The 27,713-nt window shown below is 50.6% G+C and overlaps 9 protein-coding genes across 9 annotated transcripts in view; 3 read left to right on the top strand and 6 right to left on the bottom strand.

Annotated features, from left to right (window-relative positions):
- Nucleotides 1-385, bottom strand: part of GUITHDRAFT_100580 (hypothetical protein) — a gene marked incomplete at both ends in the record, with an annotated part of 1,256 nt that extends 871 nt beyond the window's left edge. Inside the window, 2 exons of the mRNA XM_005840519.1 lie at nucleotides 132-189; nucleotides 245-385. Of these exons, the coding sequence (XP_005840576.1) occupies nucleotides 132-189; nucleotides 245-385 (199 nt within the window). The remainder of the gene's footprint in view (nucleotides 1-131; nucleotides 190-244) is intronic.
- A 2,604-nt stretch (nucleotides 386-2,989) lies between these two features.
- On the top strand, nucleotides 2,990-4,418 carry GUITHDRAFT_150231 (hypothetical protein). Its single transcript, XM_005840518.1, has 6 exons — nucleotides 2,990-3,026; nucleotides 3,102-3,183; nucleotides 3,228-3,366; nucleotides 3,415-3,532; nucleotides 3,584-3,640; nucleotides 3,690-4,418. Exons 2-6 carry the CDS (start codon nucleotides 3,144-3,146, stop codon nucleotides 3,876-3,878), a joined length of 543 nt encoding a protein of 180 aa, XP_005840575.1. The 5' UTR covers nucleotides 2,990-3,026; nucleotides 3,102-3,143; the 3' UTR covers nucleotides 3,879-4,418.
- Nucleotides 4,419-6,743: 2,325 nt separating this feature from the next.
- Nucleotides 6,744-8,349, bottom strand: GUITHDRAFT_150230 (hypothetical protein; the record flags this gene model as incomplete). Its single annotated transcript, XM_005840517.1, has 5 exons — nucleotides 6,744-7,296; nucleotides 7,347-7,412; nucleotides 7,459-7,672; nucleotides 7,720-7,806; nucleotides 7,855-8,349. The coding sequence occupies 3 exons, from the start codon at nucleotides 8,347-8,349 to the stop codon at nucleotides 7,577-7,579; spliced, it is 678 nt and encodes a 225-aa protein (XP_005840574.1). The 3' UTR covers nucleotides 6,744-7,296; nucleotides 7,347-7,412; nucleotides 7,459-7,576.
- A 2,671-nt stretch (nucleotides 8,350-11,020) lies between these two features.
- GUITHDRAFT_100577 (hypothetical protein) lies at nucleotides 11,021-11,505 on the top strand (the record flags this gene model as incomplete). The annotated part of the gene is made up of 4 exons (XM_005840516.1): nucleotides 11,021-11,119; nucleotides 11,194-11,319; nucleotides 11,367-11,408; nucleotides 11,467-11,505. 4 exons carry the CDS (start codon nucleotides 11,021-11,023, stop codon nucleotides 11,503-11,505), a joined length of 306 nt encoding a protein of 101 aa, XP_005840573.1.
- Nucleotides 11,506-11,659: 154 nt separating this feature from the next.
- On the bottom strand, nucleotides 11,660-13,015 carry GUITHDRAFT_160877 (hypothetical protein). Its single transcript, XM_005840515.1, has 7 exons — nucleotides 12,963-13,015; nucleotides 12,423-12,590; nucleotides 12,291-12,366; nucleotides 12,198-12,242; nucleotides 12,060-12,152; nucleotides 11,954-12,001; nucleotides 11,660-11,908 (listed from the first exon to the last, which is right to left on the bottom strand). The coding sequence occupies exons 1-7, from the start codon at nucleotides 12,998-13,000 to the stop codon at nucleotides 11,768-11,770; spliced, it is 609 nt and encodes a 202-aa protein (XP_005840572.1). The 5' UTR covers nucleotides 13,001-13,015; the 3' UTR covers nucleotides 11,660-11,767.
- An 804-nt stretch (nucleotides 13,016-13,819) lies between these two features.
- GUITHDRAFT_150228 (hypothetical protein) lies at nucleotides 13,820-15,299 on the top strand. The gene is made up of 4 exons (XM_005840514.1): nucleotides 13,820-13,858; nucleotides 14,423-14,702; nucleotides 14,755-15,046; nucleotides 15,097-15,299. The coding sequence occupies exons 2-4, from the start codon at nucleotides 14,456-14,458 to the stop codon at nucleotides 15,179-15,181; spliced, it is 624 nt and encodes a 207-aa protein (XP_005840571.1). The 5' UTR covers nucleotides 13,820-13,858; nucleotides 14,423-14,455; the 3' UTR covers nucleotides 15,182-15,299.
- Nucleotides 15,300-15,444: 145 nt separating this feature from the next.
- On the bottom strand, nucleotides 15,445-20,224 carry GUITHDRAFT_100574 (hypothetical protein; the record flags this gene model as incomplete). The annotated part of the gene is made up of 30 exons (XM_005840513.1): nucleotides 15,445-15,477; nucleotides 15,632-15,697; nucleotides 15,756-15,824; nucleotides 15,886-16,155; nucleotides 16,257-16,329; nucleotides 16,449-16,556; nucleotides 16,698-16,764; nucleotides 16,815-16,893; nucleotides 16,947-17,033; nucleotides 17,114-17,192; nucleotides 17,390-17,454; nucleotides 17,499-17,569; nucleotides 17,619-17,802; nucleotides 17,862-17,941; nucleotides 18,049-18,074; nucleotides 18,122-18,212; nucleotides 18,259-18,282; nucleotides 18,338-18,396; nucleotides 18,446-18,513; nucleotides 18,595-18,646; nucleotides 18,697-18,785; nucleotides 18,837-18,980; nucleotides 19,040-19,240; nucleotides 19,289-19,372; nucleotides 19,423-19,488; nucleotides 19,534-19,587; nucleotides 19,637-19,693; nucleotides 19,744-19,836; nucleotides 19,889-20,010; nucleotides 20,056-20,224. The coding sequence occupies 30 exons, from the start codon at nucleotides 20,222-20,224 to the stop codon at nucleotides 15,445-15,447; spliced, it is 2,730 nt and encodes a 909-aa protein (XP_005840570.1).
- A 586-nt stretch (nucleotides 20,225-20,810) lies between these two features.
- On the bottom strand, nucleotides 20,811-23,162 carry GUITHDRAFT_100573 (hypothetical protein; the record flags this gene model as incomplete). The annotated part of the gene is made up of 13 exons (XM_005840512.1): nucleotides 20,811-20,907; nucleotides 21,076-21,107; nucleotides 21,409-21,489; nucleotides 21,587-21,695; nucleotides 21,871-21,911; nucleotides 21,951-22,047; nucleotides 22,103-22,293; nucleotides 22,521-22,556; nucleotides 22,606-22,663; nucleotides 22,713-22,731; nucleotides 22,789-22,835; nucleotides 22,881-22,978; nucleotides 23,025-23,162. 13 exons carry the CDS (start codon nucleotides 23,160-23,162, stop codon nucleotides 20,811-20,813), a joined length of 1,044 nt encoding a protein of 347 aa, XP_005840569.1.
- A 1,242-nt stretch (nucleotides 23,163-24,404) lies between these two features.
- GUITHDRAFT_132694 (hypothetical protein) overlaps nucleotides 24,405-27,713 on the bottom strand; it is a gene marked incomplete at both ends in the record, with an annotated part of 8,219 nt that continues 4,910 nt past the window's right edge. Inside the window, 14 exons of the mRNA XM_005840511.1 lie at nucleotides 24,405-24,449; nucleotides 24,493-24,558; nucleotides 24,742-24,798; nucleotides 25,039-25,110; nucleotides 25,303-25,451; nucleotides 25,656-25,758; nucleotides 25,912-25,966; nucleotides 26,010-26,078; nucleotides 26,274-26,334; nucleotides 26,385-26,465; nucleotides 26,661-26,739; nucleotides 26,958-27,020; nucleotides 27,141-27,371; nucleotides 27,584-27,650. Coding sequence (XP_005840568.1) covers nucleotides 24,405-24,449; nucleotides 24,493-24,558; nucleotides 24,742-24,798; nucleotides 25,039-25,110; nucleotides 25,303-25,451; nucleotides 25,656-25,758; nucleotides 25,912-25,966; nucleotides 26,010-26,078; nucleotides 26,274-26,334; nucleotides 26,385-26,465; nucleotides 26,661-26,739; nucleotides 26,958-27,020; nucleotides 27,141-27,371; nucleotides 27,584-27,650 — 1,198 coding nt within the window. The remainder of the gene's footprint in view (nucleotides 24,450-24,492; nucleotides 24,559-24,741; nucleotides 24,799-25,038; nucleotides 25,111-25,302; nucleotides 25,452-25,655; nucleotides 25,759-25,911; nucleotides 25,967-26,009; nucleotides 26,079-26,273; nucleotides 26,335-26,384; nucleotides 26,466-26,660; nucleotides 26,740-26,957; nucleotides 27,021-27,140; nucleotides 27,372-27,583; nucleotides 27,651-27,713) is intronic.

The following is a 27,713-nucleotide window of genomic DNA, read 5'->3' as shown; positions in this document are numbered from 1 at the left end:
ACGAAGACGAAGACGAAGACGAAGACGAAGACGAGAGGGAGGGAGAGGAGAGGAGAGGAGAGGAGAGGAGAGGAGAGGAGAGGAGGAGAGAAGAGGAGACAGGACAGGACAGGACAGGAGAATGGGAGTACAGGAGGCAGTGAGGTCGCAGATGTGCTCGTTGTCGTCCATGATGGCGCCGAAGTGGACCTGTCGAGGTGGATCAGCGAAAAATGAAGCATCCAGCAAGAGGCGTCAGGCTCACCTCCTCGTCTGCCTCCTCCTCATCATCGTCATCATCGTCGCCGACATCGTTGTGTTCACTTCCTGTGCTCTTCCTGCTCTCGCCTTCGCCATCCCCTTCCATCCCGCGTCTTCGCTGCATCGCGAAGCTTACGAGCCGCATGGCGTGGAGGTCTCGAACAAATCAGGGGTAGGGGTACGAGGGCGCGATCTCATCACTAGGGTAGTCAAGGTAGAATATACGGGTGTATTTATTTCAGAAAGGGGTAGGGGTGGTAAGAGCAGTTGACGGGGAGATGGTCTGAGAGATGGGGGAGGCGATGAAGAATGGCGACAGCAAACAAGCCGTGAGCATGTCGACCGAAGAACTCAGATCATGTCGGTGACGATCATGGCAGATGTCAACATGCAAGGATGTTGTACTTGACATCGTCGACGAAGCTGTGCGAAAGAGCCTGTTGAGGAGAATAGACGACTACCTCTCTCAGAGTGTTGAAACAAGAAGTCAGGTGAAAGAACATGCAGACTTACACGTCAATCTCTCGTTCACAGACGTGCACAACAATCACCTCTCTGCTGCTCATGAAACGATGATTGATGATGTAATAGGGAGGAAAAGTCTCAGAAGGCTGGATAGTCAGGTCCTCTGTCGATGGAGCTCCGATCTGGCAGTTGGTAAGTACATGGTGTGTCAAGATGTATCGATAGAAACCTGTAACATGCGCCTTGTGCAGGAGGACAAGCCAACCCTGACAACAACCAGCAAACCAACTGAACTCTCTGCCATTCTCTTCGAAATATCGAGGCATCGAGTCTGTATGTGTTGGTTCGGTCTGCTGACAGCTATCAGGGACGAGTATGGCAAGAAGCATTCGGACCTTGTAAGGTGAAGATATGAGCATGTCGACACTGAAAGCTTCCCTATGGCAAGGTGAAGAAGCTGCTAGAACTCTTGGAGGACCCGCACATCCCGCACCGGAAAGCAGCCTTCTCCAGCATCTCCAGTTTGATCGGGAATGAGCCGTGCTTCGGATCTGAGTCTGAGCCTGTGCTGTCATGAGAGAAGAAGATGTTATTTGTGTGAAATGGTCTGGTGCAGGTGAAGCTTGTCATGTCTAGAATAAGTTCGAGGATCTCGGCCAGGTCTTGTTGGCCATAGCTAGTTTGGGGCGGATGAAAATGTCCCAGGCTCAAAGAGGGCTACTTGCAAACATTGGGGGTGATTTACAAAGCTTCGTCAAAGACGGGTACTTGATTCTTTCTCGCTTGCTGACACTCTGAGCCATCTCTTGCTGTGAAGACGATGAAAGGATCCTGACAGTCGTCACGGAGCTGCTTGAAGAGTTCGATAGGTAGTGAAGGAGTGAAATGAATACGATTTTTTTGCTGACATACACCGAAGATCCTTGCGTTTTACAGCTGCAGAAACGCTCGGGAGAATCTGTCGCAATGGTAAACAAGAAATGTTTTATTGCCAAGCTTTCTTCTCTCACGCTCCCTGCAGATTTCAAGTCAACTCTTACCAGGCTGGTGCAGAGGTTTCAGAACGACATCTGCACGTGCTATTTCAGAGAAGCTCTTCTGCAAACCATGTCATCCATGGCTCTTGAGATGCAAAGAACCCGCGCCGACAACGAGTTGAAAGAATGTCAAGAAATATTGCTGCAAACTTTCGTGGAAGACCTTGTGCAGATCATGCAGGAAGAAAACATGTTTGTTCGCATCGCAATCCTCGAGCTCTTAGACTGTTTCTGTCTGAGAGGTATTTCCTTCTCAATCGTTGGAGACAATGACGGGTTCTAAGGTTCTTCTGTGGTGGGATGTGTTATACAGTCATTGGGAGATGAAGAAAGGGCAGTCAGAGAGCGAGCTTTGGAAGCGATCAGCAGTCTTGCTGAGAAAGGAATCATCACAAGGGATGACGAGGGAACGAGGAGGAGACGGAGGGAACTTGTCCCGCACATGAAGCACGAGAATTGGGAAATTCGAAGGGTAGCGATCTCAGCTTCAAAGGTTCTCTTCCCTAACAGCCCGATCAATGTAGATAGGACAGGGTTAGTCGCTTGCGACGGAGAACTTTCGTACATGTCTGACACATTTACAGCTCTTTGGATCCATTTGAAACAGAAGATCTAGGTATGATGCCTTGTCGTCTGTCTGTTGTTGATGTTTGGCCCTCTTGTTTCAATCAGACAATTGTTTTGCTTCTGCTCTTTGTGACTCGCGTGAGGTAGATTTCAGCAAGATCGTTGACTTTCGTCTGTCTTACACCATTTACCCAAGGAATTGAGACGGACAGCTTGCGATGCTCTCCGACAAGTTGCCTCTTGCGACTTCTCGCGAGTGAGCTTGTCATGTCTGCAAGTCTGAAAGCAAGCTAATATCAGAACAGTGTCGATCGTCGGTGTTGCACTTGTTGTCTGTGGTCGACTGCAGACACAAAACAGTTGAGAAAGACAAGATTGGTCTCAAAATAAAGGCGCACGATGAAGATGGAGACCTTGAGACCGGTGATGAGGATACATGTATGTATCAAAAAAGCAGCTGTCTCCTGTTGGTTACTCCTTGCTGTATGGAGTTACAACCATTTGCTGGTGCAGGTTTTGCTGAGTTTGAGAGGAAATGCCTGGAAGAAGGAGATTTTCGGCTCGAAGAAGAAATCGAAGAAACAGAGGTGAGAATAGCCGGAATCAAATCGCTGACAGGTGAGGAAAAGAAAACAAGTTCACTTTGTCCTGTTCGAGACTGTGATCATATGTCCATGAAGCACTTTTCGACGTGTCCGAGAGAAAGCGTGTCTGTCGGTATCTACTGTATCATGTGATTTGCATGATCATGTGTCCACTTACGACTTAACTTCTGTTTCTTGACGTGTGCAGCTGCTGGACTTTCACAAGGCGATAAGACACACAGCGACTACAATGATTGTGAGGTTTGATCCTTCACTGTCGTACTCGTCAGGTGACCCCTTGGAGCTGTCGCGGCTTTGTGACTGCTTCCCCCAGCCTTCGTCGCCATGTTGTGCGATACTGACGCCAACATCCGACACGAGGTAGCTGATGTGCTCAAGGGAGCCAACAGAGCAAGAGCGCCAGCACTCATAGTTGAGCTCGGATCTCTCTGTCAACGGCCAGGCTCCTCCAAGTATGTTGTTTGAGAGGTTGGCTATTGATTCGCTGAGTGGCGTCAAAGAATGGACGTGTCGATAAGAACGCAAGCCTTGCAAATCGTCACCTCACTGGCTTCAGACCGAGTGAGTGAGCAGGTGGTAAATGTCCTCAAGTCCTGCACTGAAGATCCAAACCCAGAGGTGATGCTACATTCATCCTCCCCGTTGACCTGTTGGTGATGTTTCCTTCAGGTCAGGCACAGCGCGATCCAAGCATGTCAGGCTCTGGCAAGCAGAGATTCAAACTTCGTGAGAGTTTTCGAGACAAGGCTTTCCCTGGTCTAATACGAGTTTGCAGTCTGAGCAAACGATGTCGCTAGCGATGCAGTTGCTCGACGACGGGGTTTGGTACGTTTGTCTTGAGGCGGTCAGAGTCGTGTCGCAATGGATGAAAGAGAAGAGCATCAAAGAAGACAACCTTGTCAGACTCGGAGCAAACTCTCCTGTGGTTAAGGTGAATGCGCCTTTCTTGGGATCAGTCAGTTGACACCATCCTCACTTGTCATGAAGGCACTCATGACAGCGTGGAACAAGAACTACGGGGATGACAGCAAGCATGTCTACGCAGCCGTCAGAGTAGCACTCATGGACATATGTGACCTGCAGAATAAGAGCATTCTAGATCAAGTCATGAATGGGCTAGTGAACGATGACTTTGAGATTCGAAATTCAGCGCTCGTACTCATTCAATCAGCATTTCGACAAGGCTACCCCGTCAGACCGTATTTTTATGAAGACTACATGTCCCAGTCGGTCGAGCTAATGGGTCAGGTGCTGCAGGAGTACAGCCAGCTTGACGCTGAGGAAGGAAAGCAAATCGAGGGAGGCGAGAATAGCATGCGAGGAAGCGATATCAATGATGAATCGATCCAAGGGAAAAGGAAGACTCTGACATCAAAGCTCGAGTGCATTCTCGAATGCTTGCATCTCGTCGTTCCTCATGGGAATCAAACAGCGATAGACTGCGTCATCGCATGCCTCCAGCAAGCAAATCACGATGTTCGCTCAGCTGCAATGAAGAGTTTGCAAAAGCTCGTGGAAAACAACCCATCTCAAGTCGTGCCAATGACACTCCCGTTGCTTCTGCACGAAGACGGTCACTGCCGTTGGGTTGCCAAGGAAGCCATGATGCTATTCTGCCCGAAAGGAGATCGCAAGGCGATGGCCGATATCTTGAAGATCATGAATCACACCGACACGTTCGTCAGGCACGCGGCTGTCGCTGCCTTCATCTCCATCCTCCTCCCTCAGGACCTCGAGGCCGTCGTGCGAGCGCTGGGCGACAACCACTCGAAGAAGGAGCTGGCGAGGATGCTGCTGCAGATCTCGACCCTGCGATCGTCCATGAGCGGATCCAACCTTCCTTCAGACACAGACTCCTTCCTCAACGACCTTGCGCTGCAGGGACAGCGGCTGACCCATCTGGAAGACACTCTCAACAACCAAGACTGGATCCGATCGAGCCCGAACCTGGAGGTCAGGGAGCATGACAAGCTTGCTAGCAGAGCCCGAGAGAGAGTGGCTAACCTCTGGGAAGAGGTGAGAGAGTTTGCTGCAGGTGCTTCGCTGACATCCTTCACTGAGCAGCTAGAGAGCCAAGGAGATGACAGATTGAACATGATCAAGACGAGACTGAAGATTCAAGATCTTGCCCTGAGGTGCATGATAGCAAAGATGACTCCTGAAGGCAGCCGACGTGCATTCTTCACCAGCCTCTGGTGTTGATCTTCAGTTTGTCACTTGACGTTTACTGAAAGATTGCCTCAGTCGAGAACTGAAGGACATGGATTCATTCATGAAAGAGATCAACCTCGCCGTATCCGTCCCATGGAAGGTGAGGTTTTTGTACTTGTGTCGATGAGTTGCATGTTGTGCAAGAGGAGTGGAGCAAGGACGATAGCAGGAGAGCAGTCTCTGTTGACAGGAGCATGAAAGACAGATCTCATTCTCGTTCCCGTTCTCATGCTGATTGGCTCAGGCCGGCTCCAACCTCTCCAAGGCAAAGAACATCTTCGAGCGCAGGCTCACCACATGGAAGCACAAGTCCTCTAGGAAATGGTCAGTCTAGTTTTGATTTCAAAATTACCACCAATAATTAAAACTTGAAGGGAGGTTCAGTTAAATCTGATTTTGCGAGAACGAGCTCGCTGGTAGAAACTTGATCAGATGGAGGGGTACTTTATAGGTCTGAGGAGGGGTGGTATATTGAGTTTCATGAAGATGTTGAAAGAATTCAGAGTACCTGCAATTTGTGCGGCTCTTCGTGACAGCCATGGCAGACAGGCGGCGCGGAGGAGGGTTGATGGCAGGAGGAGCGATCCTCCTCCTCCTCCTCCTCTCCGTTTCTCTTGTTCTACTCGTCACAAGGATTTCAACAAGTAAGCGGGGTGACGATGTGTTGTATCAAGAAGGGACTGTCGCCCGAGGCAACAAGCTGGTTTCAAGCAAGCTTGCCGACCTTCTGGATTCCCCCCTTGAGCTGGCGAAACAAAAGATTGACAGCTTCTTGGATGAAGATGAAGGTCCAGAAGGAGCGGCAGTCAATCATGCGGTGCGACATGCTGTGCATGGAATCGCTCTGGCGAAGAAAACAAAGTGCACCTCGCTGTACTGTCAGGAGCCGGCATTCAAGGAGAGCGAGTACATGAAAGAGTCCGAGAGGAAGATGGAGGACCTGCTAGATGGTGATTCCATCGGGCTGGATCCAGATGATGTGTTCCAGCACGATCAAGGGACAAGGGTCACGATCAAGAGCTTCAAGAAGTCTCTTCAGGACCTCAAGAACGAGTTGCGCGACGAGAGGTCAACGTACACGGACGGCCCTTGGAAGACGATGAGGATTCGAATCAGCCCTAGGGGGCCCCGAGGAGACCCAGGGCCCAAAGGAGGAGTGGGACCGACGGGGCTCCGAGGCCCTCAAGGTGACCTTGTGCCCTCTCGCACTGCAGGAGGAGGATGCGTGTGCTGATGCAGTATGTTATAGGATCTTATGGCGCCTCCGGTCCTCGAGGATACCCGGGTCCTCCCGGCCCACCAGGTCTCCGCGGAAGGCCAGGGAAGAAGGGCCCTAGGGGAAGCATCGGGCCTGCAGGAGGGAAGGGGCCTGAGGTGAGTTGAGGCTGCAGCCCCAGCTGTCCTCTTACGCGCTGCTGACAGGGGAGACGGGGTCCTCAGGGCCCTCAAGGCCTGCCGGGACCTCCGGGTGCTCGAGGCCTGCCAGGCTCGCAGGGAGTTCCGGGGATGAACGGGGAGGATGGGGTGCCAGGGCCTCCAGGGATCTCGAGGTGAGAGGAGGAGGGCATGTTCATGTCTTATCTTCCTTCAGCCCTGCAGGTCCTCCCGGCTACCCAGGACCTCCGGGAGCTCCAGGCCCTTCAGGAAAGAACGGGGCTCCAGGAAAGAGAGGACCGGAAGGTGAGAAGGGACAGGCTGGTAAACCTGGCCCCCCCGGGTCCCCTGGACCTCCTGGAAAAGCCGGTTTCAATGGCATCGGTCCGCCCAAGGTGGCCAACGTTAAGACGAGCGGAGAGTGGCCGGAAGGACAGTGCTACTTGAAGACGAAGAATTGCTTCGCGCTGGGCGTAAAGGACAACCTGTGTGGCAAGTGCGAGAAACTGTGCAAGCACTGCGATGAGAAAGCAGGATTTATTCTTTCGAATGACGACGGGCTCCGTTTCGGAGGGAAGACGTTTGATGACAATCATCATGGAACGGGGTCCAATCAGGCTCGAAATATTTGTATGCTTGCTAAGTACGGGAACAAGGGAATCATTGATGGCCCTGTTGCAACGGCGCAAAGCTACAGCATCATGGGATCAGGAAAGCGCAGGGCGCACTGGTACGGCAACTGTGATGAGAATGATGACGACGAAAAATCCTGTTGCTCGAATGCAAAGTTGGTTAAGGTGATCATCAGCTCGCGCCCTGTGACCTCGTTGACACTCCTGCTTCTCAGTCTGGGTTCGATTGGACGGCGTACTCATCGGGTAACAGTTGTGGGGGCGATTCAGACTTTGACGATGTAAACGTAATCGATCTTTGTCGAATTTTACTGACGTCAGGTGCAGGTGACTGGAAAGATCATGTGCTTCTTCGATTTCGATGCTTACAAGAAGGGATTAGAGGCGAACTAAAAGGTCTGGAGTGACAGATGTATCAAACGAGTTGTAATCAAAATACAAGCGTTTAGCAAGCAACCCCAAACATCCCACATAGCCCAGCACTAGCGAGGTCCTTAATGTAGCTGACAGCCCCGCGCTGCGCTGGATCCGGGGAACCATGCTGACAAGAGGTCACGAGCAAGCAGGCAAAGGAGCAGATTAGCTCACCTGCGACCTCAACTGCGTGCTCCTGGTCTGGACGTGCGGGCTGGTTCGGTGCAAGAGATGCATCTGCTGACTCGTCGGAGCGTTCCTCTGAGATTCGGTTAGATATGCAGAGGACGCAGAAGAAGCGAAAGTTACCCGGTCGGACAGCCCGTGGAGAATGTGCGAGCCCAGCCAACCCATGGTCGACTTGCCAGCCTTCTTTTGCAGAGCCATCATCTCGTTGACGTCTGCGTCGAGCTTCAATTCTCTCTGCTTGAGCTGTGACGACAGGGCATCGACTGTCTTCTTGGCACTAGTGGTCTTGATCATATTCTCCTTATCCCATTCAATCTCCTTGGCTGGGCGAAGACCCCCTTTCTCCGCCACCGTGTGGTGCCTTAAAGTATCCTTCTCCATGGCAGCCAAAGCTCCCTGAGCCAGCTTCAGCTCATGATGAGTCTGATCATATGACTTCTCATCCTGCTTCATCGCAAGCTTAACTTGCTTTGCTGAAAGCTTGGGGATCTGCTTCGACGCCAGATCTCCATACCGCCCATGCTCAGGGACGGGAGCTTTAGGAGGAAAATCAGCGGTAGTGAACCCATACTTCTTATTAAGTTCCCCAGCCTGAACCATCTCCTCCTTCTGCATGGGCTTGTTGAAGTTGGAGAACTCGTCGTAGTTCCACCCCTTGCTCCAGTACGGGTTGAGGTCCATGCTCTTATCTCCAGCCTTGGGGATTCGAGTGAGCTGCTGCTGAACCGCAGCCTTGTTCGAAGAGAGTGACTGGGTCTTGCTAGCAAGATCACCATACCTTCCATGCTCTGGGACTGGAGCCTTCGGAGGAAAATCTGCTGTGGTGAAGCCATACTTGGAGTTGTAGTAACCGGCCGGAACATACTCGACCTCTTTGTTGGTGGGACGATTGAAGTTCGAGAACTCGTCATAAACCCACCCGTTGGAGTAGTAAGGATTCAAGTCCATGCTCTTGTCACCCTCTTTGGCAATCCTCAAGGACTGTGTCTGTTCAAATGTCAGAGTCCAGTGAAAGATGTTAATGCAAAGCAACCTTGTCCGCTGACTTGGAATCTTCGAGTCCTTGAAGCGAGCTGTCAATCACTTGTTCCGCTTCTCTGACTGACTCTCTTGCATGGACAAGTTCTTTCCTCTCAGCGTCCATGTTCTGAGACACTGCGCGCACCTTCTGGAGAACATCCTGCGCCGATGCAACCACGTCCTTGTTGTCAGCCTTGGCGCCCTTCTTGGGCGATGGCCCTTGGTAGACTGGTGGGTTGAAATTTGAAAACTGGTCATAGTTCCAGCCTTCGCTCTGAGGATTGAAGTCAAGAGTTTTGTCGTCCTGCTTCACAGCCGATTTCTGTTCAGAAGACGCGGCCAAGTCTCGCTGAAGCTTTTTCATCAGGTCCTGCTCCTTCTGGATCTGACCCTTGAGAGACCCGATCGTCCTGGCATACATTCTGGCTCTAGACCCATCCATCCCTGCAGTCTGCTGTGACTTGCTGCTGGATGATGCGGCGGAACTATCAGATAAAAATCCGTTCTGAACTGCTCTCTCCAGAGCAGCATCGCCGTCCTTTTGTACGATGTTGATCGCCTTCTGCAGATTCTGACGACCGTTCGACCACTCCTCATCCGCATTCGCTGACTGTACGATGGCACGGTTTCTGATCTTTGTCCCGGTATGCTCGGAGTTTACATCGTGAGTTGGGATGTTGTCGAAGTACGAGTCGAGCTCTTTGGCCGCACTGATGGAGTTGTGGTAGTTGTACCGATGCTGTAAGATATGATCAGCGATTGAGCCATCACCAAGAGAAAACATCCAGATCGATACCTTGCCGATGGCTTGATTCTGCTCGGGGTGAAGTTGATCCAAGTACGTAAGGGACCCTTCTACATTCTCCGCCGTGTTCTTTGACAACAAGCTCTGGTGGACGATTCCCGATCGATCCAACGACAGCAGTACACCTACAAGAGGTGTAAATTCAACGGCAATTTCATGGCAAACCATGTGTTACCGGCAGAAAGGAGAAGCAGCAAGCCCCGTTGTACCGTGAGCTGCACCACAGTTATCAGAGAACCACAGTAACTATAAGCATGTCCCGTACACCCAGTTCTCTTCTCTCAAAATTTCTAAGCAAGCACGGTCATAAGACTGATACTAATTATCATTTAGGTGCTAAACATGGGAGTTTCTATCCGGCAACAGAAACAATCAACTTCTGGTCCTGTGTACACTCCAATAAAGCATTTCATCGACAACTCATCCCAAACCTCTTGTTGCTTTACTTGTCTAACCTGTCCCCTGCCAAACCCCTTTGTCTCTCATTCTCTGCATACAGATTATCTTCTTCTTGGTATCCTCCTCCCCTGTTGCCATCTCGCCACTCATTATCTTACCAGCCGTCGCCCGTCTGCCATTACGGTGTGCCCCTTCGCTAGCTTGTAACTGTACGTAACTGTGAAGTAGAATAAAGTAACGACTAATGTAACTGTCCTGAACCGCATGCGACTTTTATAAGTTTTATGTTTTCTACGAACTTAAAACAATAATTAACACATATCTACAAATAAATATTTATATTTTATCCTTGTACTGAGGACTTGAGGCGATATCGTACTATTCATAGTTATCTGCTCTGATTTTATTATATAATAGTCGACCTGTGGTCCCAAGGCTCACGGCCTCCCGTGAGATCGAAAGAAAGAAAATTGAAGGCACCACCCACATTCACCCCACCCCACCCCCGTTTCATCCCTGAATAACCATTGAAATTATAATTGATCACCCACCCTTTCAATAGTATTGGACTTGCGTTATTCGGTTTGATTCAGACTAAGAGTACCCGGTGATCATAAGGAAAAATGCACCGGTATAATAGGGTGGGTTGTGATTATATAATATATTTTTAAACTGTCGCTCGCATCGCTATTCCAGACCCTCGGCCTCCAGAGACTCCCACGAGCATGGCGCGACTGTTGATCTTGTGCGCGGCTGCTATGGCATCAATCGCGGAAGCCTTCATGCCGGTTGCTCCTCAGGTAAGAGCAGCCATGAATGGGAAGAAGCTAGATGTAGCAGACTCAGAATGGTCAGGGCAGAACAGGAAGGAAATCGACATCAACCCTGATCAATGTTCCGGATGAGGCCTTCCGTTTAAAAGCATGCTGGAGAGGTTTTTGAGTTCATGTGTGCATTTCAAAATGTTCTTTTGCATAAGTTTGTGTTACAAAGAAGTAGTTTCTATGCGTGGACGGAGATTTTGCTATCTTCCTCTTGAAATCATGAGTTTGTCATAAGCTTATGTCGTTTGTGAATGAGCAGGGAGCGGGTTTGAGATGCCGCACTGGAGTCTCATCCCTTAGCATGGCCCACCACCCGAATCCTAAGGGAGCTCTGAAGGTGAAGCATCCATTCCTTCTTCTGCAAAAGATTTCTGTTGGGATCTTGATGATCAATTTGACCGTTTACCTCAGGCGAGAAAGAACAGGCCCAGGAAGACCAGGCCCTCAGACATCAACCGCAAGCCCCCTCCCTACAACCCCGATCCTATGTCTGAGGTCAGAGCGTCCATTCCTGAATTCCAGAAGATGGATTCCAAGGTGATGGCGCAGCTCAAGGCATGTCGCGGATCAGTGACGATGTGCAGGCCGACATGTCCAAGTTCCACAAGAATGAGCGCAACGGAAGGGTGAGTTTTTATGCAATTTGTGTAAGGAGTGCTGAACTTGTCATCGTGTCACGTACAGGTGCTGTATCTCTTGAAGGCTCCTTACGTGTCCCAATAGTTATGAAGCATGAAAATTCTTGGCTATGACCCAGTAAAATATACTCTCAGCGGAGAGCAATAGGGATCCAGATTCAAACTAGACAGAAAGGGTGTCTTAGTAGTCCTTTGTCAGGCAGATACCGGACTGAGGTGGAAAAACCGAGACAAAGCGTGTCTGCTGCCTGCATTTAATTATTTTTCCAACTTTGATCGTCATGCAAGGTCTAGAATCCATCCAGCTCATCCTAATCAACCATTGGGGAGTGCAATGTCCTTTCGCTTCATTGCACCCAGAAGTGTCCTTTCTCAATGTCCTGCTCAATCTCGCGCTTGATTGCAGGATCACGCTCCAGCGCTTCGGCGATGGTCACGTCCTCCCAGGAAGATTGCTGCTCCAATTCATTCAATCTTGCTTCGAGCTCCTGTTTTAGATATTACAACCACAATCACTATTCTCGGGAAGCAACCTTGTTAGCATCTTGAGCTTGCTTAGTCAAAGCCTCGGCTTCTTCAATCTGCGCACAGAAAGCAATCAATGTCTTGAAAGCTCTTCGACGAAAAGCACAAACGCACAATTTCCGCAAAGCGAGTCTGCAGCTCCTGCTGATATGGGCTGCTGAATTTCGTTGCCTCAAAAGAATCCAAGCGCTCCTTCAACATGGAAACCTAAACCGGAGTCATTTCAATGATTCAACCAGAAGCTGCGCATACCAAGCCAGGATATCCAACAGTCTTCTCATACTCCTCCCAGTTCACCTAGATGAGAGTAAGCGACTTTGCTGTGCCTTCTTTTCTACCACTCACTGGTTTTGCCTTCATGGCAGAGGCCAATCTGGAATTGATATCAGCAATCCTGGCCTTCAAAGCTTCTCCATGTGCCCTGCGCATTCCCCACAATAGTAAGCACACAATGATTTAGAAAATGCTAAAAATCACTTGGCCTCAGGCGAAGCCATGTTGTCGAGGTACTTGTTCAAATCAGGGGCTGGCGTTGTGTGGATAGGTGTCGTGAGTCCGAATTTCTTCATGAGCTCCTCAGTGAAGGCATTCGAAGAGTTCTGTCTTCGTTGAACCATGTTTCCAGCGAAGGATCGGATTCCAGTTCTGAACAGAACTGCAGTTAGTTGCTGAGCCCTTGTTGGCATCGATCATGATTCGGAACAGAGTTAGCTGTACACCACCAAAGCTCGCTCAGAGCATCACATCGCAAATTATAACAACAACCCATCAAAGAATGCCCAATATCTCATAATAATACTTAGAATAACAAAAACAAGGAAGATATGCATGCTGGAGCGATCGCCTCTCCATGTCCTCGCGCATTTTCAGTAGATTCCAGAAACAGACATGAGCACGGGGTCGGTTCAGACATGAGACCAGAGGGTAACTTGAAGATAGGTTTTGCTCATAACACAGCCAAAAAGATTGATGTTCGCATCATCAAACAATATCTGCTGCTTTTCTGTCGTTACTCACTTCACTGGTGCATGAAGCAACCGCGCACCGAAGCGCATGGCGGCGACTTGTTTAGTTGCGTCAAGGGTCTACCGACACCTCAATTGTTGGCACAGGGCCCCTCCAATATCGTCAATTTAAGTGAGATAAACTAGGGTAGGTAATCAATTTCATGGTGGATTTCCTGCTCTTCCGGAAATGTAGAGGTAAACAAATATTTTTAGAAGTTTAAAAACAAATATTATTTTTATAGATATATTTTGTACTGAGATCGTCGAGATCAGTACAAAATTTCAGTATCTATACTCAAACATTATAAAATTCTTTATAAATTTCTAATTTCTAACAGAGGAGCGGCTTTAATAACTATTTTGTAGATGAATTTCTACGATGGAGGGGTAGGTGCCTGTGTTAACGGACGATAGACAGGGTAGTCTTGAGGGAGCTCCATACAACATCTTATAGGTGAGGTAGTACAGAGCGATACTAATTGTACCGATGGGGTGGGGTGAGTATTAAACAAAAAAAATATAGAGGGTTTAAAGGTCTCATTTTGGTTGTTGTCCTGAACATTTTTTGGTGAAATTTCAACAGGAAAAACATAATTATGTAGTATTGAAAAATAAAATTCTACAACGTTGAATCTAGAGGTGGGTCTAGAAACTAAAAATGATTTATATATCTAAAATATTTGTATGAGTCGATTCGTGCTCCTCGACAGAGGGTACGCAGGTCACACGGGGTCCATTTTCGGGGGTGGCAATAATAAGTACCCCTCCATTTGGTGTGAATATTCATAAACAATTCAGGGTACTGCAGAGCTAAATTGGGTAATCAGAATGAGGGGTGGGTGCACCGTTGGGGTAGGAAACGGCGGCGCGATGCTGAGGCGGCTGCTTCCACAAGGCGCCCGTATGGTGAGCTTGAGAGGAGGAGGAGGAGACGATGGGTTCGAGGATGATATGACAGCAGAAGAGTAGATATGATGTGTGAAGGTTGTGAGGGAAGGAATTTGTGGTTGGAAAGTATGGTAGATCAAAGCCAAATCAGGTGAACAGCTTTTTGAGGACAGGATGATGTGGTATGGTGTTTTGGATGCGAGGAGGGAGGTGATTTCACACATGACTGATGAATTTGTGCTCTGACTGAATGAATCATCCCGTTGTGCTTTATTAATACCTGTAAGTACATCTCGAAATTACAATATTTGTTGGGATTGCATGTTCGATGTTGTGAGAAAAAGGCACGGGATCTTCTGAAGCCATGTGCCGGCCCCTTGCACTTGGAGATCAGCATGTACCTAATCTACTCATTCGATTTATTGTATACTGCCGTCAAGTCAGAATCTGTCTCTGTGACTGTTGTACACGCTTGCTTGGTTCACATGAATATTGAGGAGTGACGGGACAAGAGATGAGTAGGATGATCAAGACGTGTGAAGGCTTTTCACTTCTTGTCGATCTCTGACATCATGATTTCAGGGTCGTCGATTCTTCAGCGCAAGTGCTGCAGCAATGGATGTGTTGCCCAAGACTGTTCACGGTGTCTCCGGACGCTATGCCGGTGCCCTCTGGCTTTCAGCAGCCAAGATGGAGAAGTTGCCAACGGTGGAGTCCAGCCTGGATATATTGAGGCAGTGCTATGAAAAAGACGAGACCTTCCGGCTCTTCATCAAGGACCCCTCTCTGCCCCGCGATGAGAAGAAGCAGACCATGATGAGTATCGCGGACCAGGCCGACCCACTCGTGCAGGATTTCTTTGGTATCCTCATGATGGTTGTTGGTGTTGTCCTCATGTTGTGACTTCATGCAAGGTCTTCTCTGCGACACCGGAAGGATGAACGAGCTTCCTCGGATTTTCGAAGACTTCGCTGTCCTGATGCGAGCTCACCGCAACGAGATTCCAGTGACAGTCACGACCGCGAGGAATCTCGAAACTGACGAGAAGGAGCTGGTGGATGAAAAGCTCGAAGAGATGAAGGATCCGGATGAGAGGTATCTTGTGGACATGCAGGTCGACCCCTCGATCATCGGCGGCGTCAAGATCCAGGTTGGCGAGATCCTGATCGATGCTAGTGTCAGCACCGCCATCAAGGATATTGAGAAGTGAGCTTGTTGTCAAGTGTTTTCGTGGATTCTGATTCGCACGCTTTCAGGGTCCTCTCAGGTGAATTCCAGATGCAGGCGGAGGAGGACGAGGAGTTTGAGGAGGAAGAGGGGGAAGTTGAGGAGCAGGCCTAGATTACTAAGTGTCGTCATGTCGGCCATGGACATCATTGCAAGAATCAGATTATCAGTGTAGTGGAGAGAGACTGAGAGAAGTACGTTTACGATGACCAAGTACAAATGACATCATGACAAGAGGCTTGCCTGGCCTTGTCGTTTCCCTGAAGCACTCCCGCGTCACTCGGTAGTGAAATGATTCTTGGTTAGGGTGGGAGGAAAGGAGGGATAGCTGTGGTTCAGGATGAATCGTTCCAGTGCGCACAACCGCCGTGAAGATATCACGACAACGTCAGCTTACGAAAGATTGTTCCCTGCAAACAACACTCAGTTCCATCCTTTCTCCTCCGCCCCACTCTCCTTCCCCCACCGATCCCCCCCCTCCCCCCTCCCCCCTCGTCCCCTTCCTCCTCACTGTCCCCCATTCCTCCTCCTCTCCTCGACCCTCTCTCTTCGGAACAATCTTACTTTGAGACCCGTGATGATCGCAGCTACCAGTGATAGCGACATGTATCTCAACACCTCCCACGTGAACTGCAAGAGCAGTAAGAGTCCAGTCAGCCATTGCAACCTCAGGGCAGCAGAGAGTCACCGGGTAGCCAAGGAGAGTGGGGGGCCTGTCAAACTGCTGGATGTATCGAGCAGTCTGCTCGAGGAGAATCTAGAATAGGTATGAGCGCGAGGCAAGCGGAGGGGCAGGGCAGGGCAGGTGTCACAAGTACCTGCAGCTCCGTGCTGCCGGGGCTCCTTCCAGTCTCTGGTCCAGGCCAAGGGACTGAGAGGCTTGAGGTACCGAACTTTTGAGATCTCCTGCCCATCCTCCCCCGGGTCAGGGACCGCTCGGAGTAGAAGGCGGAGCCGAAAGCTGAGTGGACGCCCGACAGGCCTCCGGAGAAGTAGTCGGAGCCCATGATGGGGACGACGCTGCTGAAGGAGGCGAAGGAGGGCTCGAGGGCGTCATGCGGGATTAGCTCAGGACAGGAAGGACAGTTCTGCAGCTCGTGTCAGAGCGGAGGATGAGACGAGAGGAGGGGAGGAGAGGAAGCAGCAGTGGGAAGATGATGGACAAGGGGGAAGGGGAGAGGGGACCAACCGAATTTCCGCTGGCTGTGCGGGAGAAAGAATCAGCAGGTCTCGTCTCGGAGTCATCGTGGTTTCCCGATACCCTGAGAAGTCAACGATTCACCTCAAGGGAGGATGGCGAGGGCGTGAGAGGAGGGGAAGAGAAGCACGAGGCAGCAGGGGATAGCAGAGGTGAACGAGGGAGGAACGGATTCGGACTGACCTCTTCAACAAACTCGCGCGATAAAATTCAGATTGGAGCAGCCGGATGTCGCTCCTGCGAAGGTCGTAGAGAGCGAGTTTGAGGTACATGATGCTCGTCAAGGTGATGCTGCGAAGATTGTAAGTCAAGTGAGAAGAGAGAGACAGAGTGATTAGAAGGAGTAGAATGACAGATCACAACACGACACAGCGAAAATTTGCATCGAATGATTACGATAAACACGTAAGTTCAATCTATTCATGATGGAACCTGAAGATGCCGCAATCTAACAGAGTCCAAAGGTCCAACACACTGATTGGACGAGATATGGTTGCGGCTGATGACAGAGATCAGAAAAGCATCAAGTCACGTTTCAAGGTTGTTCACCTCCAAACCACCAATCATAGTGTTTGAGAACGATAAGAAAGGAAAGGACGACGAGGGCAAGGAACATATACGCAAAGACCTGCAAGCACTCCATGAGAAACGGAAATGATATGGTTGTATCAATCAACTTACCACATCTCGTTGTGTGTTCTTGAAACCAGCACAAGAATCGATCAACAACTGTCTAATGAGACACCACTGTATCAAGTCTTGTTCGTCCTGGACCATCCATTGTGATCATCAACCAGCATCAGATCCTTCACGTTGTGCCAACATGCGCTACGTGATCGAAAGCTCACCTGAAGCGACAGAAACTGCATAAAATCTTGATCTCTCACACTTTCATCACCAGAGATATTTCGAGCAAGCATCCACTTTCTGTAAATTAGCATGAGAAAACAGAAAGAAGCACAAGACCGATAACCTTCTGTACGTGAGATATGCTCCTGATATTGTCGATGCACTGCAAAGTTGTCATGTTGTTGGCCACCTCGTCTTCATCGCGCATCACATCAGAAAGCAATCACATCTCTCCACACACTTCATCGTCAGCTCAACTTTGATCATCGCCTCACCGTAACAGCTTCAGCTTGTACAGGAAGCCAAGGTCGTTGTAGAAGATGTCAAAGGTGATAAAGAGCTGGACAATCAATCTCAGCAACCATCGCAACCTCCCAGTCTTACCAGTCGGTACATCAAGTATCCGGAGATCAGAGCCGGTGGTCCAGTAACAATGACATGAATCCACAAATCTCCTACATCAGTCTCTCACTTGGCAACACAAAGGAGAGCTGGAGAAAGAACCTCCAAACATCCACAGCCAAACTCTTGAGAGGATCTCCCTCCACACTTGCACATCCATCAAAGTCCTCTCGTCTGACAACAAAGTCCTTCTCCAGTCCCCAAACACGTCAGAGTAGATCCTGTTGAGCATTGGGACCAAGAAATGCAGAAATCCGATGGCCTTTGAGAGCGAGACGCTGAACCTCTACAGGATTCGATCAGAACGATCAAGACCTGATCGACTGCACGATTGATGTTGCAAACCTTGAAGGCTTTCCCGCAAAGGTGATCGGCAATGATCCCAATTCTTTCAACTACATGAAAATTTCGTTGGGATGAACAAGCTGCAAGAAGGCAGGAAACAGAGAAAGTTCTCCATGACAGCAACAAGCACCAAACAAGGGAAAATAATGACAAGATGGCTCAAGGGGGAAAAGATATCTATCATCACCTGCGTGACCTTCTGGTGTGTGAGCTCTTTCAAAAACATCAGAGAATGTAAGCAAGTCCACGAGAAAAAGTACCTAAAAGCAAATGTGGCACGAAAGTCTTCAGACTTAGATTCGCCTGTTAAGATGTATTTCCTGCGCAGCACATGCCCTCGATGTTCAAACCCTGTTCGAAGCAATGATCAACCAGACAAGTCTAAGTCTGCGAGAACCTGAGTTGGTTGCAACGATGAAGCCTGGAAATCGTGGTCAAAAATATGAAAATTCTCTTTCCCTCCAATTGTTCCTCACCGATCAACCAGTACAAGATGAACGGGCCAATCACTTCGATCAGAGCCACTCGTTGCATGCTGAGCATTTCAGCGCATTAGCTTGAATTTTCGTGATCATACAGCCCACCTCTCGATGTAGGTAAGATAGACGATCGTCGAGATCAGTGTCGGTAACCACAATTTGATGAGATAATGCTGAGTCGAGCACAACCGTCAGAACTCAAAATTTCGATGACAACGATGCTCGATGCTTTCAGCACATCACAATCGACGTACCTGGAAGTCTCTGAACTTCCGGTATGGCAACGGCAGCCAGGTAGCGTCACTCCTGTTGGCAAGAAGTCAAGTTGCAGGAAATTTTGGAGGAGAACAACTAACAAGATTTGAAACAGAGATCTCCGTCCTCTGATCCCCAAGATGTTCTGAGCAACACAAATCGGATGAGTCATCATCGCCATGTTATCTCCCTGGTAGCAACGAGAGTAAGACGAAGTTTGTCTTATGACACGTAAACTCACAAGAAATGCCAACCAAAATTTCCTCAGTCTGAAACGCTGTTGTGTCTTCTCGATGCCAAACATCCTTCCCAGCGATCGATTGTACGTTTCTCTCTTGTCTGATGGGCAGTCCAAAAGAGTTTGCGCGAAAGAAACCATAAATTCCTTCAATCATGATTTCAGTCGAGTACAACTCTGGCGGTTGGTGGAAAATTCCACGTCACCTGCGCATTGAAATGCGTCGAGGTTCCATGGACACGAGACAACTTGCGCAGGTTGCGGTAGAGATGCTGATGGAACCAATCCTCAATCCATTTCACTCCCATGGACTTCACGACGCTCACCTCACGAAAGTCAGCTCCGATCTCAGTCTTGCGACATGTTGCATCTAAGTCCTCGATGGAGAGCTCCTGCCGCTCCAGGCCCTGCGACAAGGTTCTCACTTCTCAACTGAGATTGCAATGAGCATCAACCTCGTTTGCATCCCACTCAGGCTTCTGCGCACTAGAATACACACCGGCCCAGCTCAGCTGGAAAGCGTCATAAACCGCACGGATCTGTCATGGAAAGGAAGTCATAAGCTGCTGAGCTTTGCAAGGGATCGAACCTGGTGGCAGGTTGTCGAGTGATCTTTACAAACTGGACATGAGTACGCCTCAACTATCAGGTTTTCCTGAAACGACGTGTGAGCCGCCCGTGAATCAAAATCTCGTTGTACCTCCTTGCCCGTGAACTCAAAGTTCAGTTTTCCTAGCAACCCCTCCAATCTTTTCTGCAAACAACGTTTCAAACCAGCTAAACTTGCTAAGAAACGCCAACACCTTGGGGTCTGAAGACTTCTTCGGTTTCTGCGATGAGAAATACGAGAACTGCGATGCCTGAGGTAAAGCATGAGCCAACTGCAAGACGGTGATCGCAAAAATCATACAGTCCGAAGGAACAGCTTGCTGCCTGTGTTTCCGACATGCGACATGAACAAAGAAGACGATCTAGAGAAGATGCTGCTTGTAGATGATGTTCGCTGACAAGGACATTGGTTAGATATGTTCGCAGCACTCAACTAAAATGCTTACATTCCAAGACTGCCGTCTTTCTCTCAGGCTACTACTGTCAGTCTCCTGCTGAGTGGCATGCTTGCTGCTCTTCTGCCAGCTCTCCATTGACGTTGTGCGCGGGATTACTTCGGAAGAAAGATCTGCACAATGGTCAAGTCGTGACAAGAGACCGATGAAACTCCTACTCCGTCTCTCGGAAGAAGTTTCACAGGGGCGATTCGATCCATTTTGGTTATGAATCTGAGACGATGATCCTTCATGAGAGCCTTGGAAATCTTCGTTATCCCTGTGCTTCTTCGCTTCTGGGTCCTCCCGCTCTTCTTCGGGCAGCCTCCTCTTCTGCGGCCCCTTCATTGCAGGCAACCTGAACATAATGGGCATTACGAATCAAGAGGTGCAGGTGACAAGAGAGGAGGGATGGCTTAAACCACATGCACTGTAAGATATTATTGAGGCTAGGCCGAAGCTTCTATCCAGAGGACAAATGAGCGAAACAAAAGCTCAAGGCACCAAGCGGCTCCTGCCAATATCACAGCATAGCGTTGGCATTGCCCTCATGAAACAAACGCATCGAGCATGTTTGAGAGCAACGTGAGAGTAGATCATAACAAGACTAGAAGGTAGAGGAGTAGCTACGACACGTCACATCACACCCCCCTCTGCTTCACGTCCTCCCTCCTCACCCCCTTTCCCCCCTCTCTCCGCTGCATTCCTGCTCGCTAGATCGTAACTTTTACTCAACTCGCGTGGAGCCTTTCAAACTAAACTCTGGACGAACTGAACCGCCCTGAAAGGAAGATTTCGGATCCTTCAAGTCCTTCACTACTGCAGGTCCGGATGGTCTTGTCCATGCTGACGCTTTTCCGAAGGCTTCGCCACCGGCCGGGAGGTCACATGAGAGAGATTCATTAAAATGAAGTAAGAGATATTGACTGACGAATCAAGTCAGAGGCTCTTGAGACGCTGAGCTAGACACGCTCTGATATCGCGTGTGCGACTCGTCCACACGGCCTTGCAAGAAGTCTGCGTAATGCGACCTGAAGGAAGAGATGAGATGACAGTCAGAGGGACAAGAAACGAAGGGGGAAGAGAGGAGGAGCTAGGAGGTGAGGAATGGCGAGCAGGGATAACGAAGGATTGGAAGTGCGCTGAAGAGAGACGATAGAAGAAATCGTGGGAAAGAATCAAAAGAAGAGTAGTCATACTTGCACAATAAAAATCGATCGTTCCCAGAAAACTGCAAGGCAGTCAGAAGAAGGTGAGGAAAGGTAAGGAGACCAGGAGAGAAAGGGAGAGGGAAACGAGGGGGAAGAGTGAAGAAGAGGCGGGGGAGAGGCAGAGGCAGAGGCAGAGGCAGAGGCAGAGGCAGAGGCAGAGGCAGAGGCAGAGGCAGAGGCAGAGGCAGAGGCAGAGGCAGAGGCAGAGGCAGAGGCAGAGGCAGAGGCAGAGGCAGAGGCAGAGGCAGAGGCAGAGGCAGAGGCAGAGGCAGAGGCAGAGGCAGAGGCAGAGGCAGAGGCAGAGAGAGGGTGGCGGGCAACCAATGGTTTCTTGAAGTTGGGTTTGTTTGTGCAAGCAACGATGTCGCACTTGTACTTGGGCAAGCAGACCATGTTGCTCTCCTGGTGCTGTTACCAACCAGGATCAGAAAGGAGGACGAGGAGCAGCAGGACGAGGAGCAGCAGGACGAAGAGCAAGAGGACGAGGAAGAGGCGTCACATGCGCGCAGAATCTTGCGATGCCGTCCTGGAGGAAGCCGTAGGTGGCTAAGCGGCTGCAGACTTCAGGGCTACGACACTTCGCATGCCGCAGGTCCACGTGCTGGGATCTGCGGTAGAGAGTCAGGGGGGCACGAAGGAAGAGGATGAGGGACTGGATGGAGAACGAGAGGAGGGCAAGAGAGGAGGAGGGGAGGAGGGGAGTGCAGGAAGAGGAGAGCAAGGTGAGAAAAGAAAGAGAGGGAACGGCTACCTGTTTGCGTGTAGTCCACAGAAAAGCATCACCCGTGTGCTCTCTTGGCCAAAACTTGGCCGGCGGAGACAACCTGGATGAGAGGAAGGTAAGCAGGAGATTCGCCTCAGACCTCGGGACCTTGGAATTGACATCTCTTGTTGACAACGTCGATATGATGCGGCAGACGATGAAACTTGCAGGCGACAGGAACAGGGTCAGAGGTGTTGCTGATGGGGGAAAGTTGCAAGTAAATGATCGTTGAGTTTTCTGAGTGCATTTCACCCGAACGTCGGCTGTTTGCAACAGCCGTCAGCGTAGCACACGCGAGATCGCTTCTGAATCTGTTCTGGACGTCTAGGCATTTCATCACACACTTTAACTCTGTTCCACACTCTTTGCCTGTGCAGCTTGCAATGGGTGGCGGTTTCGTTGCGTGACCATGAAAACACAGGTCTGTTCAAACATCCGGGAATCTGAAGCAATGCATCACGACGTAATATGTTGTGTTTCTCCAAGAGATGTTACTTGGCAGGTCTTCTCCATCGATTGTGATGCGCAATCTTTGTGCAGGGAACAGAAGAAAGGGGCATTGCTGCCCGGCAACTACCACACGTGGGATTTCAGTTTCTTTCCTTCGAGCACAGGCACAGCGAAGGTAAAAACTTCTTCGAGCAATCTGCAAGTGCCAGATGAAACTCACGGTGTAAGCAGCGATCCTCAAGCAGCCCTCCGGGTGCTGGTGAGACAAGTCACTAAATCTGATCAGTTCCGTCAAAAGCACCAACCATACACTTCTTGTGAAACAGATCGACGTATCCAGGCTTGCGATGCGCCGAGCAAAACCTGCTCCGCAATTCGTGAGGGTCCCTATCAGCATGCTGCATCGCCTCACCCTTTCTTGGAATCTGCATCTACCCACAGCGCCCTTTCAGTGAATCAGCGGGTCATCTGGACCACAAAGCACAAACCGCTCTTGGCAACCCTCTTCGCAACATCTCTTGCTCTGAACATCAACCTGAGCGGCGTCATTCTTTCGACTTGAGCTGACGGTCGCCTTTACCATTGAAGATGTTCTGTGCAGTGAGCAATAGCGAGTCTTGGGCGAGGAGGTCCGAGCAAACAATCCCTTGTCGGGTTCAGAGTCGCAACAACATTGACCTGGCCATACCTGTCGGGTACAGCCGGTCAATGACTGACATCGGACATGTCGGTGGCGAACGTCGACATGGTGAGGCTCCTTGAAGATCGAACCGATCAGCAGACTCAGCTGCAAGAACATCCTAGCACCAGACAACCTTGTGCTGTGCGCAATATCTTGGCCGTGACTCGTTCTCGTCGGCATAGCTTGCGGCTTTCTCTGCAACAAGGGGTTGTTGGCGGAAATATTGAGAACAATCAGGCAGCTTGAGATGTCCTCACCACAGTCTTCAACCTGGCACCTTGACAACCGAATATTGGATGCCCTGGTAAATGAGATCTCGTTTAATATAAAGATTTTCCACCTCATAGCGTTCGATCACCTTCGCTGGAGGAACGGGGTGGCGAGATCCTCACCATCCTTCAATTTTCCATTCTGAGTATCCTGAGAATCACATGAAGATTTGTTGCCTTGCATGTTCTGTTTCAGAGCGATCAGAAACATCTCTGAATTGCCTGCATCTCCTACCGTCAGCTTCCCATCTTCGCCATGATCGCCACCCCCTCCTCTTGGAACACTTGCCAGGATGAACGAGGCATGCCAGCAACTCGAATACAAAGAAGCGTGGTCGCTGCAACCAAGGCTACAGTCTGAAGCGTGATGTGTCTTGCACAAGGATGGATACTGCTGCTCGTCAGCAGAGCAGGAGTAATCCTGTTGAATCCAGCAAACCAACATCAACGCCATAAGAAAGCGAGCATAGCACATCTCCCATCAAATTCAGTGCTTTGCGAGGAGCCTAGCGCGGTGATAGGAGAAGCATCCAAGGATTCGACAAGATCGAACGCAAGTGGGAGGACCTCTATCCACCATCCAGATGTTCTAACGAGCGACGATCAGCGCAATTGTCTGCTCCTCCTCGACAACAGCACCATCATGTGCCCCCACTTCCTGTATTCTCTTCAGGCTGTCTCATCGAGCAGCCCCGTATCAGTTCGCCTTCCATCTCAATCGCCATGCCTCCTCCCTTCCCCTCCCTCGCCTCCGTCCACCCACAATGCAACCTGCCATCGGGGAGGATTTGAGGCGAGCCTGAAACATGAACACCGGGCCGGGCCGGGAGTCGGGGAATCCGAACTAGGAAGCACTCGAGGCACTGAGAACGTAAGAGTTCCAGAACCCGTTTACTCAAAGTTCAGTGCGCGCAATGGCGGCAATTGACGAGGACTAGCAGCTTGTGACCTTGACTTAGTCAAAGCAGCTAGTGACCTTGACTTAAGTCAAAGCAGCCTGGGAGGCCTTCAAGTCTTTTAGAAATCTGAGGGGGGGGATCAGTGCTGATCCGATCAGATCGAACCGTTGAACCGTTGGACGGACACGGTCAAGTTGCGAGGACGGGGGGAGCATACTAGGCTGATACTGATGGCAGGATCATCATGGCTTTTACTACTTCTTGAGCTTGAGGCTGTCAAGAACATCATCGGGGAAGACCTGCAAGAACGTGAGGAGAGGAGCAGCCCCTTCGCCCTCCTACCTCCTCCAGCAGCGTGCGGATGCGAAGCCCCTTGGACGTGAGCATCTGGTTGATCTCTCCGAGCTCCTGCAGGAAGGAGCCTTAGCAACAAGTGCGAGCTGAGGGGAGGAAGAGAGGATGGAAGGGGATGAAGGGGAATTGGAGGGAAGAGGGAGGAGGGAGGAGGAGGGGAAGAGAGGGAGGGGAGCAAGAGAAGAGGTGAGAATCAAGGGGGGGACTCGATGAGGGGGCAAAGAGGGGAGGCAGGACCGTCTTGTTGAACTGCTTGCGGATCTGCTCATTTCTGAAGGCATAGAGCCACACGGCCTGAAGGAATAGCACGATGGAATTAGAGTAGAACGAGAAGGAGCAGGAGGAGGAGCTGGAGCTGGAGCAGCTGGAGCAGGACCAGGACCAGGACCAGGACCAGGACCAGGACCAGGACCAGGAGGACCAGGACCAGGACCAGGAAGTGCAGGAGGAGGAGGAGGAGCAGGAGGAGGAGCAGGAGGAGGAGCAGAGAGGCGGGATGTGCAGGGCGGGGCAGTGGATGAAGGAAACACTGACCTTGGAGCCAGGGCAGCCATTAATCGCACGGTAGAAGACTCTCTTTGCTGCATCCGGTCGGCCGTTGTCAACCTGCCACCTAATTCACTTCCTCCCCTCCCCCTCCCCCTCCCCCTCCCCCTCCCCCTGCTCTTCCCCCTCCCCCTCCCCCTACCCCTGCTTTTCCTCCTCTCCCTGCCCCTCCCCCTGCCCCGTCTCTTCCTCGTGCCCCTGCCCCTGCCGTACTCTTCTTCGTTCCTCTTAAAACCTTCTCTCTCTCCACACCTCGAGGTCCATGTAGGCACGCCAGAGGAGGGGGATGTGCTTCGTCTCTGCTCGTTGCAGAGCCCTCTCCAGCACCCCACGAGCCCTCTGAGCGCATCCTCGTCGGATCTCAAAGCTGATCATCTCAAGGACGATGGAGGGTGGGGGGCCTGCGGCCTGTGAGGTGACGAGACGGGAGGAGGGAAGAAGGAGGAGGAGAGAAGAGGGAGGAGAGGAGAGGATCAGGGGAGGGGGTGCCTGGATGAAGAGCAGACAGCGCGCAAGACGCAAGGAAGGCAGGAGGGCAACAGTGAGCAAGGGGAGGTGAAGGAGTGGAAGAACAGGAGGAAAGAGAGGAGGAGGGGATGGAGGACCGGGTATGGAAGGATCTTTTTCAGCCGAGGTGTCCCAAGTTTTCTCCCAATGAGCTCGAACTGTGTGCGAGAGACCGAAGCGTTCTTCAAGCATCACAAACGCCTGCGATGATCCATCGTGAGCCTCCTCCTCCTCCCTCTCCCCCTCCCCTTCCCCCTCCTCTCCTGCCTTCTGCCTCTCCCCCTCCTCCCCCTCCTCCCTCTCCGCTCCTCCTCCTCCTTCCTCTCCTCTCCTCTCCTCCTCCCCAACCCTAACCCGAAAGAAGATCCCGTTGCAAGGATACTTCGCGAGCGCTCGTTGCAAAAAGCGTCTGCAAGGAAGTGAATTCGCAACTCAACGGGCAAGACCAGCACCTCATGTCGCCCGGAGGAAGCGCGAAATGTTTGGAATGGAACATGAGGAGAGAAAACATTCCCATGTAGCTGCATCATAGGTGAGGTGAGGAAGGGGAGGAAGGAGGAGGAAGGGAAATAGCACAGAGATGGACACAAGAAGTTGAGAGGGGATGACGAGGATGGGGATGGAAGAGGAGGACGAGGAGGACGAGGAGGACGAGGAGGACGAGGAGGAGGACAGCGCGAAGGGAGAGGGGGACCACAGAGCGAGGCAGGCAGTACCATTCTTCCTCAGCCCATGACGCTCCTTCTTTTGCTCTTGTGTCGGCGATCTTACTGAAGCCTGTAAATGGAAGGGAAGTGAAGAAGATTCAACAAGGACAAGAGATGTACCATGCTGTACCGATGAGACATTGACAACTGTGAAGATGATTGAGACTTGTTTCTCAAATGTTGCCATGGCAGATTGAACGCCTGCAAGACATGCGTCAAGGTGTGCCAATGAGAATGAGACGAGAATGAGAAGTGAGTGAGAAGAGAGCAACAGCGATGTTGGTGTTGGTTATCGTAATGATGATAATGGTCATGATGATGATAAAATTGATTGTGGTATTGTTAGTCGTGGTGGTAGTGATAATGCTGATTAACAAGATTAATTCACAAGCATACCTGATGCAAAATATTCGAACCAGACGGCCGATTGTAAGATTGCAAGGCCAATCACATCGACCACGGGGCCGTGCCCTTCCTGGAGCAAATCTCACATCAGGACGAAAAGTACCTTACGAAAACAGAACATCGTATGTATCCTTTCACAGATTGATCTTATAACAGTAATTTGACAATCAACATCATCGCCACGACAATAACATCAGCATCGTCGTCATCATCAATGTCATCATCATCATCCCCATCGTCATGGGTATCTTCATCTTCATCGGCATCGTCATGTCCTGCAGTATAAACCTGGGGCGCTTGCTCTGCCTTCGCTTTAACTTCCTCGAACAGAGCGTCGAAGGCCTTTCTCGTCTGCGCGAGTGAGCGATTGAGCGAGGAGCAAGAGGAGAGAAGAAAGGGAAGAAGAAAGAAAGAGGGAACAGCAGCAGCAAAACTTGTAGCAGGAGCAGAGGACGAGTACTTTTGACAGACCTTGACAAGAGCGATGGGGTTTGGACGAGTCAAACCATTCGGAGGAGGAGAGAGGAGGAGAGAGGAAGAGGAGGGATCAGTCACGCAGGTCAGGATCACGAGAGCTGCAGCTTCTGTGCTCTTGTCCACTGCCTTGCTCCCTCCCCAATGCCCCAACCCGAGCTCCAAGTCGAGCAGCGTCTTGCACAGGATGGGCCATCCAGCCATGTCCGAGTTGGGATTGCCTGCAATCTAGAGGAGGCGTCATAGCAGATAGGCGGAGATAGCGAGGAGGAAGGGAAGTGGAGAAGAATAGGAGGAGGAAGATGAAGATGATGAGAGAATTTAGACGGGAAGGGGGGGAGGGGGAGGGAAAAGGGAAGGGAAGAGGAGGAAGAAAAGGGAATTCAGGGAATACACATGAATGCACGAGGGGCCAGAGGAAGGAGCAGGGCAAGGAAGACCTGCATAGCGGCCAACAGATCTTTTTCGCCTCCCCAGCTCCCCCCGAGCTGCCTCAGCGTCCCCTCCCTATCCTACTTTAGATCACCGCACCGGAGGAGGGGACTGACCATTGCGACATGGCTTGGAAGG

The sequence above is a fragment of the Guillardia theta genome, assembly GCF_000315625.1.
Source record: "Guillardia theta CCMP2712 unplaced genomic scaffold GUITHscaffold_5, whole genome shotgun sequence".
Lineage (NCBI taxonomy): Eukaryota > Cryptophyceae > Pyrenomonadales > Geminigeraceae > Guillardia > Guillardia theta.
This window is presented reverse-complemented; position numbering and strand designations above follow the sequence as displayed.

Coding starts and splice junctions, on each gene's coding strand:
- GUITHDRAFT_150231 (XM_005840518.1), top strand. CDS start 3,144: ATGATTGTGAGGTTTGATCCTTCACTGTCGTACTCGTCAG. Junction 3,184..3,227: donor TTCACTGTCGTACTCGTCAG/GTGACCCCTTGG, acceptor TGCTTCCCCCAG/CCTTCGTCGCCATGTTGTGC. Junction 3,367..3,414: donor CAACGGCCAGGCTCCTCCAA/GTATGTTGTTTG, acceptor GTGGCGTCAAAG/AATGGACGTGTCGATAAGAA.
- GUITHDRAFT_160877 (XM_005840515.1), bottom strand. CDS start 13,000: ATGCGCTTCGGTGCGCGGTTGCTTCATGCACCAGTGAA. Junction 12,153..12,197: donor CTGTTGGATATCCTGGCTTG/GTATGCGCAGCT, acceptor ACTCCGGTTTAG/GTTTCCATGTTGAAGGAGCG. Junction 11,909..11,953: donor AAGCTCAAGATGCTAACAAG/GTTGCTTCCCGA, acceptor TATCTAAAACAG/GAGCTCGAAGCAAGATTGAA.
- GUITHDRAFT_150228 (XM_005840514.1), top strand. CDS start 14,456: ATGGATGTGTTGCCCAAGACTGTTCACGGTGTCTCCGGACGCTATGCC. Junction 14,703..14,754: donor ACTCGTGCAGGATTTCTTTG/GTATCCTCATGA, acceptor ACTTCATGCAAG/GTCTTCTCTGCGACACCGGA. Junction 15,047..15,096: donor GCCATCAAGGATATTGAGAA/GTGAGCTTGTTG, acceptor GCACGCTTTCAG/GGTCCTCTCAGGTGAATTCC.